This window comes from Mirounga angustirostris, unplaced genomic scaffold (genome assembly GCF_029215605.1).
Source record: "Mirounga angustirostris isolate CCGP_5_RB_7025 unplaced genomic scaffold, mMirAng1.0.hap1 SCAF_11, whole genome shotgun sequence".
Taxonomy (NCBI): Eukaryota; Metazoa; Chordata; class Mammalia; order Carnivora; family Phocidae; genus Mirounga; species Mirounga angustirostris.
In genome coordinates this window covers 123,178,855-123,195,006 of record NW_026991719.1, presented here as the reverse complement: position 1 = coordinate 123,195,006, position 16,152 = coordinate 123,178,855, and the positions used below count along the sequence as shown (strand labels likewise).

At 42.2% G+C, this 16,152-nt stretch overlaps 1 protein-coding gene across 3 annotated transcripts in view; it reads left to right on the top strand.

Moving 5' to 3' along the window:
- The window catches only part of CD99L2 (CD99 molecule like 2), a 92,323-nt gene that overhangs the window by 64,783 nt on the left and 11,388 nt on the right, over positions 1-16,152 (top strand). For all 3 annotated transcript variants that reach the window (XM_045883691.3, XM_045883692.3, XM_045883693.3), the window contains exons 3-5: positions 6,521-6,589; positions 6,721-6,807; positions 8,572-8,631. In XM_045883691.3, coding sequence (XP_045739647.2) covers positions 6,521-6,589; positions 6,721-6,807; positions 8,572-8,631 — 216 coding nt within the window. The remainder of the gene's footprint in view (positions 1-6,520; positions 6,590-6,720; positions 6,808-8,571; positions 8,632-16,152) is intronic.

Below are 16,152 nucleotides of genomic sequence, written 5' to 3'. Positions count from 1 at the left end.
AGATCATGACCTGAGCTGAAATTAAGCGTTGGCTGCTTAACCGACTGAGCTACCCAGGTGCCCCTGCCCTGTAAAGCTTCTTGTGAGTTTCCCTATTTCCTCGGATTGCCATGGATGCCATCATTAAGCCCCACCTGGGGGAACCTGGTCAGTTTTGTTTACTGTGTTGTAGGCACATACTGAAAAGAATCCCTTCTGGCAGGAGTGCCATGTTGCTGGGCAGCATTTGCTGGGCAGCAAAGAATCTTTTCCAAGCTTGACATTTTGAGAAAAGCTTCACGGAACTAGGTTTCTTTATTTTAGGAGCTCACTGCTTTCATGAAGTTGGCCTACTGTTCTAATTCCTTGATAAGCAGCTAGACTTTCTTGCTCTCAATTATGGATAATAAATCCCATTTAAAGAATCATGACAGGAAAATCTGTAGTTAACAGCATCTTAAAAATCACACAAATCCAAGCTAACGTTCTACATCCCCGCAGGCTCTGTCTCTGACAGAGCCACTGGTTCCAAACGCATGGTAAGGAATGTTCTCTTGAAATGGCACCTGCAGATCTTCAGAGAAACCACACTTCTCCAGAAACTGTGTGTAGTCTGGCAGAACTCCACAAAGCTATAATGATCGAGACTGCGTGGGTGCTGGCATAGGATACACATGATTAGGTCAATCAAACAGAATGAGAGTCTGAAAATAAACCCTTATTACATCTCTGGTCAGTTGACTTTTAAAAAAAAAAAATCTGGAAAAATAAATATTTTTACATGAGCGGTTTTAGTCCTAGAGATTTTAAAGTAATATTACGTAAGTGACCATTGCTTTTCTGAAAATTGCTCAAATAATGGTTTCAGTAATGTATCACCATAATATAGATACACAGAGCCTCCTTCAGAGAGGTATGCTGTGCTTTTTCATTTTACAGCTTAAAATCAAATGGAAATTATAGACCTAAAATCCTCTCTAAACTATTGATGAGCTAGATTAAAAAGTATATATATAATGATAGGTTATCACGTGGTCCTCTTCTAATAAAAACCCACCCATTGGTGTGATCTTCACATTTAGGTACGTGTTGGTGTACCAAAAGCCTTCCCAAAGAGTAAGCCAGCATGGTCATTTTAAGGGAAAAACTTGCCATATTCTCAACTTCTATCTATACTTTGATTAAAACTGAATTATGGAGGAATAAACCTGTAGTTGTGGAGATGATCTCCTTTCCCACCTGTCCCTCTTTGTTTAAAGAATTATTGAAGTAAAATTCACGTAACCTAAAATCAGCTGTTTGAAAACATTCACAGTGTTGGGCAACCACCATGTCTCTCCAGTCCCGAAACATTTCCATCCCTCCAAAGTAAAATCCCTTACCCATTCAGCAATTTTTTCCTCCTTTCCCCCCTCCCCTTGCCCCAGACAGTCACCAATGTACTTTCTATATCAGTTGATTTATCTATTTTGGGTATTCCACATAAATACTATCATATAATATGTGACCTTTTGTCTTTCATTTAGCAGAATGTTTTGGGGGCACACCTACCTTAGAGCCTGCATATCAGTGCTTCATTCTTTTTATGACTAATATTCCATTGTATGGATAGACCGACCACACGGTTTGTTCATTCATCAGTTGATGGACATTTGGCTGTTTCCGCCTTTTGGCTGTTGTGAATACTGCTGCTATGAACATGTGTGTACACAGTCTTATTTGAATACCTGTTTTTAATTCTTCGGGGCATATACCTGGGAGTGGAATTGCAAGGTCATGTGGTCATTCTACGTTTGAGGTTTTGAGGAACCGCCAAGCTGTTTTCCACAGTGGCTGCGCCATTTTACGTTCCCACCAGCTGTGTGTAAGGATTCCAGTTTCTCCACATCCTAGCCAACTTATTTCCCCCTTTTTTTCCTGAAGCTTTGTACCCTTTGACCAACACCACCCCATTCCCTCTCCCCCCAGCCCTTGTAACCACCATTCTATCCTCTGGTTCTATGAATTTGACTACTTTAGATTCCTCCTAAAAGTGAGATCACGCAGTATTTGTCCTTCTGTGTTTGGCTTATTTAACTTAGCATAGTATCCTCCAGGTCCATCTGTGTTGTCCCAAGTAGCAGGATTTCTTTCTATTTAAGGCTGAATAATGTTCCATTTTATTTACATAGCACATTTTCATTAGCCATTCATCCATCAGTGGTCACTTAGATTATTTCTTTCTCACAGCTATTGAGAATACTGTTGCAATGAACATGGACATGCAGACATATGAGATCCTGATTACCTTTCTTTTGGATATAAGCCTAGAAGTAGGATTGCTAGATCCCGTGGTAGTCCTGTTTCTGTCATTTTTTGGAACCACCATACTGTTTCCGTAGTGGCGGCACCATTTTATATTCCCACCAACAGTGTGCAAGGGTTACCTTTGCTCCACAACCTTACCAGCGTGTCACCTTTTGTGGTTTTTTAAAAATAATATTCATCTTAACAGGTGTGAGGTGATACCTCATTTTGATTTACGTTTTCCTGATGATTAGTTATATTGAGCATCTTTTCATATACCTGTTGGCCATTTCTTTAAGAAGGATCTAAGTCCTTTGCCCATTTTGTAACCAGGTGATTTTTTGTTTTGCTATAGAGTTGTAGGATTTCCTTACATAGTTTGGATATTAACCCCTTATCAGATATGTGATCTACAAATATTTTCTCTCATTCCATATATTGCCTTTTCATTTTATTGACTGTTTGCTGTGCAGAAGCCTTTTAGTTTGATGTAGTCCCACTTGTCTGTTTTTGCTTTTGTTCCCTGTACTTTTGGTATCACATCCAAGAAATCACTGCCAGGTCTGATGTCAAATTTTTTTTTTTCCTGTTTTCTTCTAAGGGTTTTATGGTTCTGGCTTTATGTTTGTGTCTTTATTTTCCAATTTAAAAAAAGATTATAGCCTTCCTAGTAGCGATGAAGTAGAACTTCATTGTGGTTTTTATTTGTGTTTTCCTGATGACTGAGGAGGTCTTTATACATATTGAATGCTAGACCTTCATCAGATATCATTTACAAGTATTTTCTCCCATTTCCTAGGTTATCTTTTCAGTTTCTTGAAAATGTACTTAGATGCACGGAGGTTTTAAATTTTGATGAAGTTTAATTTATCCTTTTGTTGCTCATGCTTTTGGTGTCATCTCTGAAAATTTGTGGCCAGATTGATCTATTTTGAGGTAATTTTGTATATGATGTGAGGAAGGGGTCCAACCTCATTCTTCTGCATGTGGATATCCAGTTGTCCCAGCAACGTTTATTAAAAAGACCATTCTTTTCCCCCATTGAATGGTCTTGGCACCCTCTTGAAAATCAGTTGACCATAAATATGTGGGTTCTTTTTGTACGCTCAATACTGTGACATTGGTCTATATATATATTCGTATGCCAGTATCGCACAGGTTTGATTATTGTAGGTTTGTAGTGTGACTCTTGTAATTTTGTTCTTACTATTATTTTGGCTATTTGGGCTCCCATGTAATTCCATTTGAATTTTAGGATCAGTTTATCCATTTCTGTAAAAAAAAAAAAAAAAAAGGCAGTTGAAATTTTGGTAGAGATTGCATAGAATCTGTAGATTAATCTGGGTAATATTGCCATCTTAACCATAGTGAGTCTTCTGTGACAATGGGGTATTCCACTTAGACTCCTTTTATTTCTTTCAACACTTTTGTGGCTTTTAGTGTACAAATCTTTACACATCCTTTGTTAAGTTGATTCCTAAGAATTTTATTCTTTTGATGCTATTATAATGGAATCACTTTATTTTCCTTTTCAGATCATTGCTAATATATAGAAATACAATTTTTGTATATTGATCTTGTATCCTGCAGCTTTGCTGGACTTACTATCTCTAAGACAGTTTTTTTTTGGTGGGGGGTAGGTCTGGATTGTTAAGGTTTTCTATATGTAAGGTCGTGTCATCTTTGACTAGAGATTGTTTTACTACTTTCTTCACAGTCTAGATGACTTTTTTTCTTGCCTAATTGCCCTGTACAATATTTAATAGAAGTGGTGAGAGTAGACGTCCTTTGTCTTGTTGATGATCTTAGGAGAAAAGCTTTCAGTCTTTCATCCTTAAATACGATGTTTACTGTGGATTTTTCATAGATGCCCTTTGTCAGGTTGAGGAAATTCCCTTCTATTCCTAGATAAAAAGTATTTTTTTTTTTAGCATGAAATGGTTTTGGCTTTTGTCAGATGCGTTTCTGCATCTCTTGAGATGATCAAGTGTTTTATTTCCCTTTGTTCTATTAGTTTTGGCTATCCCAGTGCTTGATTTTTCTTATATTGAGCTACCCTTGCACTCCTGGAATAAATCCTTACTTGGTCATGTTTTATAATCCTAATATGTGGCTGGATTTGGTTTGCTAGTATTTTGTTGAGGATTTTGCATTTGTACCCATAAGGGTTAGAGGTCTGCGGTAGATTGGTTATCTAGTTATCTTGTGGTGGCTTTGGTGTAAAGTCCTACTGGCTTCATAGAATTAGAAGAATTGACTTTGATTTTTCTTTATTTTTTTTTAATTTAAATTCAATTAGCCAAGGTATAGTACATCATTGGTTTTTGATATAATGTTCAATGATTCATCAGTTCAGTATAACACCCAGTGCTCATCACATCACGTGCCCTCCTTAATGACTTTGATTTTTCTTTAAATATTTGGTAGAAATCATCAATGAGGACTTCTGGTCCTGGGATTTTCTTTGTGGGAAGTTGTTAAATCCCTGATTCACTCTCTTTACTTGTAGGTCTAGTCAGATTTTCTGTTTCTTCTTGAGTCAGTTTTGGTGGTTTCTGTACAGGAATTTGTCCATTCCATCTAGGTTATCTAATTTATTGTAATATAATTGTTCATAGTGTTCCTTAATTCTTTTTATTTCTGTACAGTTGGTGGTAATGTCTCTCCTTCATTCCTGAATTTAGTAATTTGGGTCTTCTTTCTTTTTGTCTTGGGTCATGTAACAGTTCATCAATTTTGTTGAAAGAATCCAATTTTTGGATTTGTTTTTTTCTGTTTTTTATATTCTCTATTGCAGTTGTTCTGCTACAATTTTTATTTTCTCCTGCTTGATGTAGGTTTGGTTTCCTCTTTCATTTCTTTTTTTTTAAGATTTTATTTATTCATTTATTTGAGAGAGTGGGGGGGAAGGGCAGAGGGAGAAGGGGAGAGAGAATCTCAAGCAGATTCGCTGCTGAGCATGGTGCCCAATGTGGGGCTCAATCTCCTGACCCTGAGATCATGACCTGAGCTGAAATAAGAGTTGGACCCTTAACTGACTGAGCCACCCAGGCAACCCTATCTAATATTTTAATGTGAAAGATTAGGCTATTGATTTGAGACCTTTTTTTTTTTTAAATGTCAGTGTTTACAGCTAGAAATTCCCCAGCCCCCAGCACTGCTTTCATAACAACACATAAGTTTTGGTATGTTGTGTTTTCTTTTTCATTCATCTCAAGGTATTTAATAATTTGCCCTGTGATTTCCTCTTCGACCCGTTGTTTCAAATCTTCCTTTCTGATTTTCTATCAAGCTTTTCTATCTGTGATTGAAAGGATGGTATTGAAATCTACAACTATTATTGTCAAATTGCCTATTCTTCAGTTTTTGCCTTTTTTTTTTCTTCTTGTAAGTTGGGGCTTGATTGTTGGGTGCATATATGTTTAAAATTTTATCTTCCTGCTGGATTTATCCTTTTATGATTACAAAATGTCATTCTTTGACTCTTGTAACAGTGTTTGTCTTAATGTGTGTTTTATCTGATAGTAATATAGCTACTCCAGCCCTCCCACAGTTGCTATTTGTATCATATACTTTTACCCATCTTTTTACTTTCAACCAATTTCTAATAGTAGGAACAGTTACACCAAAGTCTTGATGTCTAAGGAAAGAAACTATTAGAAAACTGATACATAGTATGCTATGTGATAGGAGTGAAAGAAGTCTGTATTTTTAGAGGAGTCTGGTTGAGCTGAAAAACCTAATAGTTACAGGAGTAATAACCATGCTTATATAAAATATTTTGTTGGTATTATACTACTTTCAGTTTATAATAAGACATTCCCATACTCTACTGGGAACATAACCTCAGTCCATCCCTGCACAGTATTATTTATGGTTATGGTGCCAGGTTGATACTGGTGGAAACCAAGGCCTGAAGCTCCCAAGGGTCGTGCTCAAGCTCTGGAACCCCCTGGACCATGGGGTCCTGTCCAGCAGATCTAGGCTGAACACCTCGCTCCATTAATCTTCAGGTTATTTGTGGGACCATGTCTGCCTTACCACCAGTCCTCTGAAGAAAAGTGAATGGAACTCATCTCATTTAAAGCTTCTGCATTTCTTTGTCATCCTCAAAGGGGTCGTCGGAGGCCTTAGAGGGGCCTCAAGGACTAAGACAAGTGCAGCATACTCATGATGTAACGTCCCTGAGCCATGAAGTGGCTGCTGTATTTTGTTACTAAATGTGTTCCCATGCTGTCCCCCTTCCCCATTTTAGCGAGATGGAACCATGGCACCACCACAACTAAGAGGCCAGGAACAACCAGAGCTCCAGCAAAGCCTGCAGGTAATGCTGCCACTCTGAGGAGGGGGCAGTAAAGAAGGGTACCGTAGAGCTCTCTTTGGGGCAGATGTCCAAAGAGCTCCCTGTGCTTTAACCAGTTGACTTTCTCTTGTATGTTTTGCGGCCCACTGCAGATGATGATTTTAACTTGGCTGATGCCCTGGATGACCGAAATGATCGAGATGACGGCCGCAGGAAACCGAGCGCAGGAGGAGGAGGAGGTAAGTCAGAGCTGGCTAGAAGCATCGGCCAGCATGGCGGCTCCCTGGCCGGGTTGTCGCTCCTTCACTACAGTGGCCTGCAGAGCCCCCCGGGGCCCAGCAGAGCCAAGGCGTAGGAGAACCCTAAATAGTAGTTCACAAACGTTTTGGTCTCTGGACTCCCAAAATCATCGAGGATTTCAAAGGCTTTTGTTTCTGTGTACATTTTTTGCACATTTCTGTAACGTCTCAGCAGAAGAGCTAGACTCACTCTGTTTCCGGATTCACTTGTAATGAAGTGTATGAAGGAAATCTGGCCTCATATACATATGCAGTTGAAAAAGGGAGGAATATTTTAATTGACTTTTTAGGTCATTGTTGTAGATATTCTTCTTTGTTAAGACCCCCAAACTCAGGTGGCGGTTTCTTACCGTTTCAGTGTAGTGTGGAATGTGACACCATATCAGTGAACTTCTCATACTCGATTCCATTAAACCCTCGAGGACTTGCTTGGACTTTCAATGGAATTTTTACCCATTCGTGGTTTTATATATTGTGCGTTGGTCATTTGGAAATATTGGTGTCCTGAGGTCTTTTGAACTTCCAAATAATGCCATGTTTCATTATGCAGTACCCCAAACTCACATTTGTTAATGTCACTCCCAGCTCCTTAGATCCAGTCTTTAGTATTGGGAGGCTGCTAAGCTCACAGTAGTAGATACAGATTTTTCAAAATTCTAAGTTTTGTTTGAAATCTTACCATTGGCAACAGATCTTGCCAGTGGTTTTCTTTGAATGGACAGCGTCATTTCATTTCATTTTCAAGAAAACATCTGCCAAATATTCAAGCTGCCATAACCCTAGTTTGACCATCACTGATTCTCTCTAGGAAAAGTGGTCTTCTGTGGCACGGAGCCGCTGATAAACTCAGAACAGAAATAGTCACTCAAGTGCACTCCAAAGTAGTACAGTTGACTCAAAAAACATGGCAGAAATACTTTCAGCCTACTTTCCATTTCCTCACACACAACATTAAAGTCGTGTACTCAGCGGTTAAGCCAGAATCCATTTTTTTCTGTTTCCTTGTATTACTTTTCTATTGCCTCATAACAAATGATCACAAGCTTCGCGAGTTAAGGTAGCACCCATTTATGAACTCCGTTTCCTTTGGTGAGTGAGGAGTTCAGGAACAGTAAGCCCAGCTTTCTAAAGTCCAGGGCCTCCCGAGCTGCCATCACGATGTCAGCCCGGCCTGGTCTCCTCTGAGCTTGGGTTCTCCTCCAAGTTCGTGTGGTGGTCGGCAGAGTACCTATCCTTGCAGTCATAGAACTGATGGAGAAAGACAGAGATGGGAGAGCTGGGAGAGGAAGACTAACTCTGTTGCTTCTAGTGTCTGAGCTCAGGAAGGCCTCACCCTGTTTGCCTGCTTGAGTCAGGCCCACTGAGGATAATCTCCTTTCTGAATCAGGCGAAGTCAAACTGATTTGGGACCTTAATTACATCCGCAACATCTCTTTACCTTTGGCGGCTAATATAACCTAATGGCAGCGGGGATGGCCACCTTGTTCATGATCCCACTCACGCTCCAAGTGATGGGAGATTATGCAAGGTGTGTCCTCTAGTGGGAGGGAATCTTAGTGCCCTGTTAGAATTTTGCCTATCATATTCATCAGGGACATTCTTAACTGGCAGTCAGTCTCTGGGGATGTTGGGCAACACTAACACAAGATTTTTGTCCCTGAAAAATGTGTTGTGGTGTTGACACATATATTTGGTTTTCTCCAGGTTTTTCAGACAAGGATCTTGAAGACATTTTAGGCGGTGGTGAATACAAACCTGACAAAGGTAAAATTAGGAGCATTGATTTATCTAAACACCTTCATCTCATTACAAATGTGATTACATGGTGACCAGATTAATTGAGCTGTTCTTACTCAGCCTCTGGGATATAAGAGGTCATTTTTAGACATCCTGCTTACAACTTGGAGGGCTCACTTGGAATCATGTGGGCTGTGCAGCTCAAAGGGGGAGGGCTTTATAAGCCAATTTGGAGAAGCCACACGTTCCCCCTGGTGTCCCCAAGGCAAAGTGCAGCATGGCTAATATCTCCATCCCGAGCCAGAGCCGCTTGCCCAGGCGGCAGCAGTGACTGGGGACCACTCTTGCCCCCAACCTGGGGATCCTGTCACCCTTGGGGTGGGAAGAGCAAGACTCATCATGACAAGCATTTTTTTAGGAGACCATAGCAAGTCTGACATCTTTTAAAATATCTTTTTAGTTTAAAATAGTTTAAAACTCAGGGTGCCTGGCTGGCTCAGTCCATAGAGCGTGCAACTCTTAATTGTCTGGATCAAAAAGGAGATTATCCTCAGGGTTGTGAGTTTGAGTCCCACGTTAGGGATAGAATAAAATAAAATTAGTTTAAAACTCACAAGAAGTTATAAAAATTATTCAGGAGAATTTCTGTGTACCGTTCACCCAGGGTCCCCTGAAGGTCGCCACTGACCTTACAAATAACCGGAGTACGTTGTCAGAGGAAGTGGGCATTGGTACAGACTGTGATTAAGTCGCATACAGACCTGATTCAGATTGCATCAGCTTTTGCATGTACTCATGTGTGCATGCGCACACTGTGGGTCCATGAAATTTCGTCGTGTGTGTAGATTTCAGTGACCGCGACCAACCAGGATGCCGAATACAGAACTGTTCCATCACCACAAGGAAACCCCCTCGTGCTAGCCCTTCTTAGTCATGCCCTCCCCCTCCCTCCAAAACCACCAAAGATTTAAACCTTTTATCCTAATACACATCAAGATCTGATCCTACTATGGAGAGGATCAGCCGGACTTGATGTGGCAAAATAAGCTATGATTGGAACCTGTGATTGTTACTTGCGGTGGTTGCCTGTTTTGATGGTATGTTGTGGTTGTAACTTGTAGTTAGGATGCGAAGTTGTTACGGTTGTGACTGGCGTGATCGCAGCCTGTTGTGGGGGCAGGTTGTGACTTAGCATGTCCTGCGTGAATGAGTTAGGAGTGTGTCTGGTTGTGGCGTTAGCGTTTGCCCCCTTCTTGCAGGGACCGTGTACATTTCCTGTGGAACAGTGTTCTCTTCCGATTAAAGAATACCGTAGTCACATCTGTCCTTCAGAACACCTTTCCAGACAATGTCAGCTTGGGTAAAAAGTTCTAAAAGCCACTAAACGAAACTCACAGGTGTCAGGAGAACATGGAACATTTAAAGGGCAAACCCAGCAAATTGGCCAATTACACCTGGGTGACAAATGGTATTTCCAGATGGTGAGATGCGGGCAGCGGTAGCAAGTGGGAGCGCGCGCTCGGATGGAAGCCTGGATGGCACGCTGGGGGCTTATTACCAGTACATGTTTTAGCAAGGAAGAAGTGTTGGAAAATTCTTTAATTAGGCTCATATTTAAACTTCTCGTCTAAAGAAGAATCCATTGTTAGCTTAAGTTATACCCTCTGTCGTTATAAGCGTCATTAAAAGAAAATAAAGGGGGTCCCAGCAAAAAATACAAGTGTGAGCCTGGTCCCACATGGTCATGATGAGCACACGATGAAATTCTCAGACATTCTCCTCTATGCAGACATGCTAATGCCACGAGTGAAGATAAAACATCCTGTTTCAATACGTGATAATCATCAGCATAAAAAACGATCCTAATTAACGCATTTTCCAACTTTGGGTCTTAGGCACATACACTAGACTTAACTGTAGTTTTGGAGTTTGTTTTTGAAATAATATGTTATCTGTTACATAGGTTTTTTTTCTCAAGAAAATATTTCTGTCGGTCTTGCAGGAGCGCCCCGTATTTTGCTTGTGGGTGACAGGGGCAGTCTCTTGTCAACAGGTCCTGCCAGCCGCCTCCGTTCCCTGGCACTTTCACCCACTGAGAAACCTGAGGCCAGTTTCCACTCCTCATTGTCTCCTCTGGGTCTACACCTTAGTGTGTGCAAGCCTCAACTCCCACTCCTGAGTTGCTCTTTGGTCCCCAGTGACCTTGATGGTCACAGCTCTCTGTCCCGTGTGTCCTCTGCAGTATTTGACTTCGATGACCATCTGCTGCTTCACATTCTTTTCTCCCGCCTCCTCCTGGCACTCTCCCACTTTCTTGGTCTCATTCCCTTCTTCCTAAAAGCTGTTGCCTGCTGGGAAGGTTTCCTTGGGTGTCCTATTCAGTATATCATTCTCTTCCTCACTGGAAGTGATTGATTTTAGAAGCAAAGACCTGAGTCTTGAGTGTGTTCGTCACTTAGTGGGATGTCGCTACTTCTGTACCCTTTAAGTGGGCAGGAGTAGGCAAGAAGTATGTGGTTATCTCCTAAACCGTGTATACACATGCATCTATGATTATTTCTCTATTCATCTACATTTATATTGACCTAAACATGAGTTCATACCTATTCTCCAACTATGATCCAGTGCCCAAAGCTTTCTTGTGGCCTTCCTTTCTTGCTTCTCTGTAACTTCCCTCTCTGCCGGGGAGAAACCTACCATTCGTCAACGATTTGCATGCTTGCTCAATTTTGGTATCCGCTCATACCTCTCTGAGGAACAACTTTACCATCGACAGTACAGGGTTTATATTTAAATCCTTTGGTCTTTCCCTTACAGTTTCTAGTCAAAATAGCCTTTTTTAAGGTTACTTGGGTCGGCTCCTCTCTCCCTCCTCCTCCGTTTCTCAGGCAGTTAGATTCAGTTGTCACAGCCTGCATCCCATCCTGGGATCGCCCGCCCAGCTAGTCGATGTTTTGTTTCATTCTTTTGCTTACATACATTAAAGTTCATTCTTTGTGATGTACAATTGTGTGGGTTTTTACAAATGCATTTGGTCACGTGTCCACCACCCAAGTACCATACAGAACTGTCCTGTCACCATAAACGTTCTTCTGTCCATCCGCCTCGTACTCAGCCACTCTCCCTTCCTCAACCCTAATCTGTTTTCTATTAGTGTAACCACTAATCTGTTTACCTTCTGCATAGCTTTGCCTTTTCCTTAATGTCCTATAATTAGAGTCATGCAGCGTGTAGCCTTTGCAGATGAACTTCTTTCACTTAGCAGTATGCATTGAAGGTTCCTCCGTGTCTTTTCATGGCTTGATAGTGTATTTCTTTTTAGCATTGAATAATAATCCTTTGTCTGGATGGAGCACTTTTTGTTAGCTGTTTACCTGTTGAAGGACATCCTGGTTGCATCCAGTTTTTGATGCTTATGTATAAAGCTGCTATAAACATTTATAAGCACTTACAGGTTTTTGTGTGGACATAAGTTTTCAGTTCACTTGGAACTGTGTGTATGATTGCTGGGTCATATGGTAAGTCGGTGTTTAACTTGGTGATAAACTGCCCAGCTGTCTGCTAAAGTGGCTGCACCATCTTGCTTTCCCATGAACAGTGAATGAGAGTTCCTGTTGCTTCATGTCCTCATCAGCAATTGGAATTGTCAGCTCTTTTGGATTTGGGACATTCTAATAGGTAGGTAGGGGTATCTCATCATTTTTTCATTTTGTTTTAAAGATTTTATTTATTTATTTGAGAGAGAGAGCATTGGGTGCACAAGCAAGGAGGAGAGAGAGAAGCAGGCTCCGCACTGAACAGGGAGCCCAATGCGAGACTCAGTCCCAGGATCCCGGGGTCATGACCTGGGCCGAAGGCAGATGCTTAACCAACTGAGCCACCCAGGTGCCCCCGTTTTTTCATTTGTATTTCCCTAATGAGAAGTGATGTTGAACATCTTTTTATATTCTTATTTTATATTCTTTGGTGAAGTCTGTTCAGATTTTTTGCCTTGTAAAAAAAAATTGGGTTTTTTGCTTTTACAAGTTCTTTATATAATCTGGGTACAAGTCCTTTATCAGGTATATGATTTTGAAAATATCTTCTCCCAGTCTATGGCTGTCTTTTCCTTTTCTTAATAGTGTTGTTTGTTGAATATTTATTTCTTTATAAAGGTCAGTTTATCAGGTTTTTTATGAATCATGCTTTGGTGTTTAAGAACAATCAAAGTCATGGAGATTTTTTTCCTATGTCTTCTAAAGGTGTTGCAGTTTTAGCTTGTATGTTTAGGTCTTTGCTGCTCCATTTTGAATTAATCCGTATATGGCGTGAGATAGGGGTCCAACTTTATTCTTTTGCATGTGGATATCCAATTGTGGCATTGTTTGCTGATTAGATTATCCTTTCCCCACTGAACTGTCTGGGCTCCCTTGGTGAAAACCCATTGACCATAAGGGTAAGGTTTTGTTCCTGGACTCAGTCTGCTCCATTGATCCATCCCTATGGCTGGCCTTCACCCAATAGCAGACTGTCTCTGCTGAGCATGTGCTCGGCTTCAGGGCAAGCAAGGCTCTGTGGAGAGTTTATTAAGCCCCCTGTGGTTGTCTTACCTCTCCACCTCCTTTTTAAATCCCTGGCAAGGTGACTGGTGGCTTGCTGGGGCTGAAGGAGCCGCTGGCTCTCCCTGTTTCCTCGCCACTGAGAGGCTGACGGTGCTCCAAGTCACCCGGGCTTTTGTGGCCTGTCTACCCTTCCCCAGTCCCACTGGCTGCTGGAAGACCTTGGGGGCAGGGGGAGCAAGAGAAACCCTGGACGCAGAGGCCACAGACTCCAGCTCTTCTCGCTGGAACTAAATCCGTTTCCTGACATGGCTGCCTCTGAATGTCCGGGGTTATAGCTGCTTTTTGAGGAGAGGATTTGTTGACCTCCTCACTCGGTCATGCCAGAAGTCCTCTCCCCTAGTATCATTTGAATTTAGAATCTTCTCTTTGCTTCCCCTCAAGCCCAGGTCCACATCCCCTCCCCTCTTGGGTCGTTACCTTAACCTCCTAACTGGTCTCCTGGCTCCAGTTTGTCCCCCCACACCTCTGCCAGAGAGAACCCTCCGGAGCACAAAACTGCTTTGGTCAGTCCTCTGTTTAAAACTATTGTGTACTAATGAAAAGACAAACAGCCCAGTTAAAAAAAACGAGCATTTAAAAAAAAAAACAAAAAAAAAAACGAGCATAAGATTTGAATGGACACTTTATATAGAAGGAAATTATATGAAGATGTTCAAAATCATTATTCATTGGGGAAATGCAAATTAAATCCACAACGAACTACCACAACGCATCCACCAGAGTGGCTAAAATTAGAAAGACTGACAATACCAAATGTCGATGCAGATGTGGGTTAACTGAAACTCTCCTACATTGTTGGTGACAATGGAAAGCTGCTTAAAATACTGAACATAGACCTACGCAGTGACTCAGCAGTCTCACTCCTATTCCAGAGAAATGAGAGCTTCTGTCCAAAAAAGACTTATAAAGAATATTCATAGCAGCTTTATTTATAATAGCAAAACAAAAACAAAAAACACTGGGAACAGCCCAACTACCAGCAGCAGAATGAATAGACAAATTGTGATATCTTTATATATTCATACAACAGAACGAATTGCCAATATAAAAACATGGGTAAATATCAAAAATGTTATGCCGAGTGAAAGAAGTCAATGAAAAGAGAGTGCCTACTATATGAGCCCAACCATATGAAATTCTGATACTTGCAAAACTGATCTATAAAGTTAGAAACGAGGTCTGTGGCTCCCGGGGTTGGGATGTGGACAGGGGTCGATAGGGCAGGGACACGAGAGAACTTTCTGAGGTGACGGTGCTGTTATATATTTTGGTGGAGGTACGGGTTTCACAGGGGGCTGCATCTGCCAAAACTTATCAAATAGTACACGTAAGATTTGTGTATTTTACCATATGTAAATTTTACCTTAAAAAAGGGCATCCTAAGCAAATGTGGAACCGTAGGTCATAATACATTTAGGGGTGGTGTGCACGGATGTCTGTGACTGCCTTTGAAATGCGGCGTAGAAACAAGAATGATGAATGGATGGAGGGACCGATGGACAGACGGACGGACATGTGATATAGCACATGGTGCCAAACACTATAGAATTCAGAGGGTGGATAGGAGTGTTCACTGTACAATGTTTTCAACTCTTTAGTATGTTTGAAATTTTTCTTAATTAAATATAGGGAAAAATTTTTAAAGAAGCCAAAAGACAAGCCTCTTTAATGGCTCCCCACCACCTACAGGATGATTTCAAGCCCCTTAGCCTGCCGAGCTGTCTGTCTGCCACGCGCTGTTCTTGCACCTGATGAATTCCCGCTCATTTCCCGGAGAGGGCTAAGCTCCCCATCCCTTGAGAGATGCCTCTAAGATCGGCTCCGCCACTCTGTGTCCCTCTGCGGCCCAGCCCAGGATGGCCCTCAGGCGCGACAGCCCCGTCCTGCCTTCGTTGTCCTCGCCGAACCTCTGTCACCCTGCCGGTGCAGGCTAGCCCACACCGTGCTGAGTGACGCACTTCCACTCCTGCTGGATTTGGCTTCCCAAAGGCAGGCGCCTCTTTTCTTGTGTACCCCTGGCATGAAATGAGGGGGACTAAATGGAGCAGACCCTCTCATGCATGCCTCCCCGTGAAGGGAAGGGTGGCACGCTTGATGAGCTCGGCTGCTGACCCTCTGGGCCACATTTGTCATGGGGTCATGGCATGCAGTGCTTTCTCCCGGACCCCAAAGGGCCCTCTGGCTGGGTAAGCGTGCTCCTAGAGGCCGTGAACTCTGTGATGTGGTCTGTGAACCCAGCCTTCCCCCAGCTGAGCTCCAAGGGGATTTCGTGAGAGGGGAGAGGACAAAGAGGAAGCTTCCGCTGGGCTGCAGGCCGGGTCCTCCAAGGAAGCCCTGACCTCGCCAATGCTGGTGTACTTGCCTAGGCTCTTTGTGAAGCAAGGGCTTTGCCTGATACTCCTCTGGCTCCTTGCATCTGTTCTTAGTTGGTAAAGGATCTGGGGGTGGGAGGGGGGAGAGGGCCAGGGAGGGCGCCTAAAGGGATGGGTCACAGCCTTTCCATTCTTGGGGGGGTTCTCCTCAGAGATGGTCGTGGGGCAGCACCTGTTCAGTGCTCTGGCTGGAGAGTGAGCGTTCTCATCTCGGAGGTGGGGGATGGGGGAGATCCGTGCCTTCGAGACTTTCCGAGACAGTGAGGAATGGCATCCCCAGGGGTTAGCTGAGGCAGCCGGCTTCTGGACGGTTTTTTCAGTTTGACTTGACTTTGTATCCATGGGTCATTTGAAGCAAGTCCTTTTCCTTCTTTATTCATTTTTAATTTTTAATTTTTTATTTTGCATTTCTGCTGCTCATCTTCTTATAATGAAAATAAATTTATAAAAAATCTAAAAGTCCCAGCTGTGGCTGCTGGAAGACTAACATACTTACGAAAGTCCTTAAACACTTGAACATCCCACCCGCCCCCGGCAGTTCTAGATAGAATCTCCCCACCGTTCGGCGACTCTCC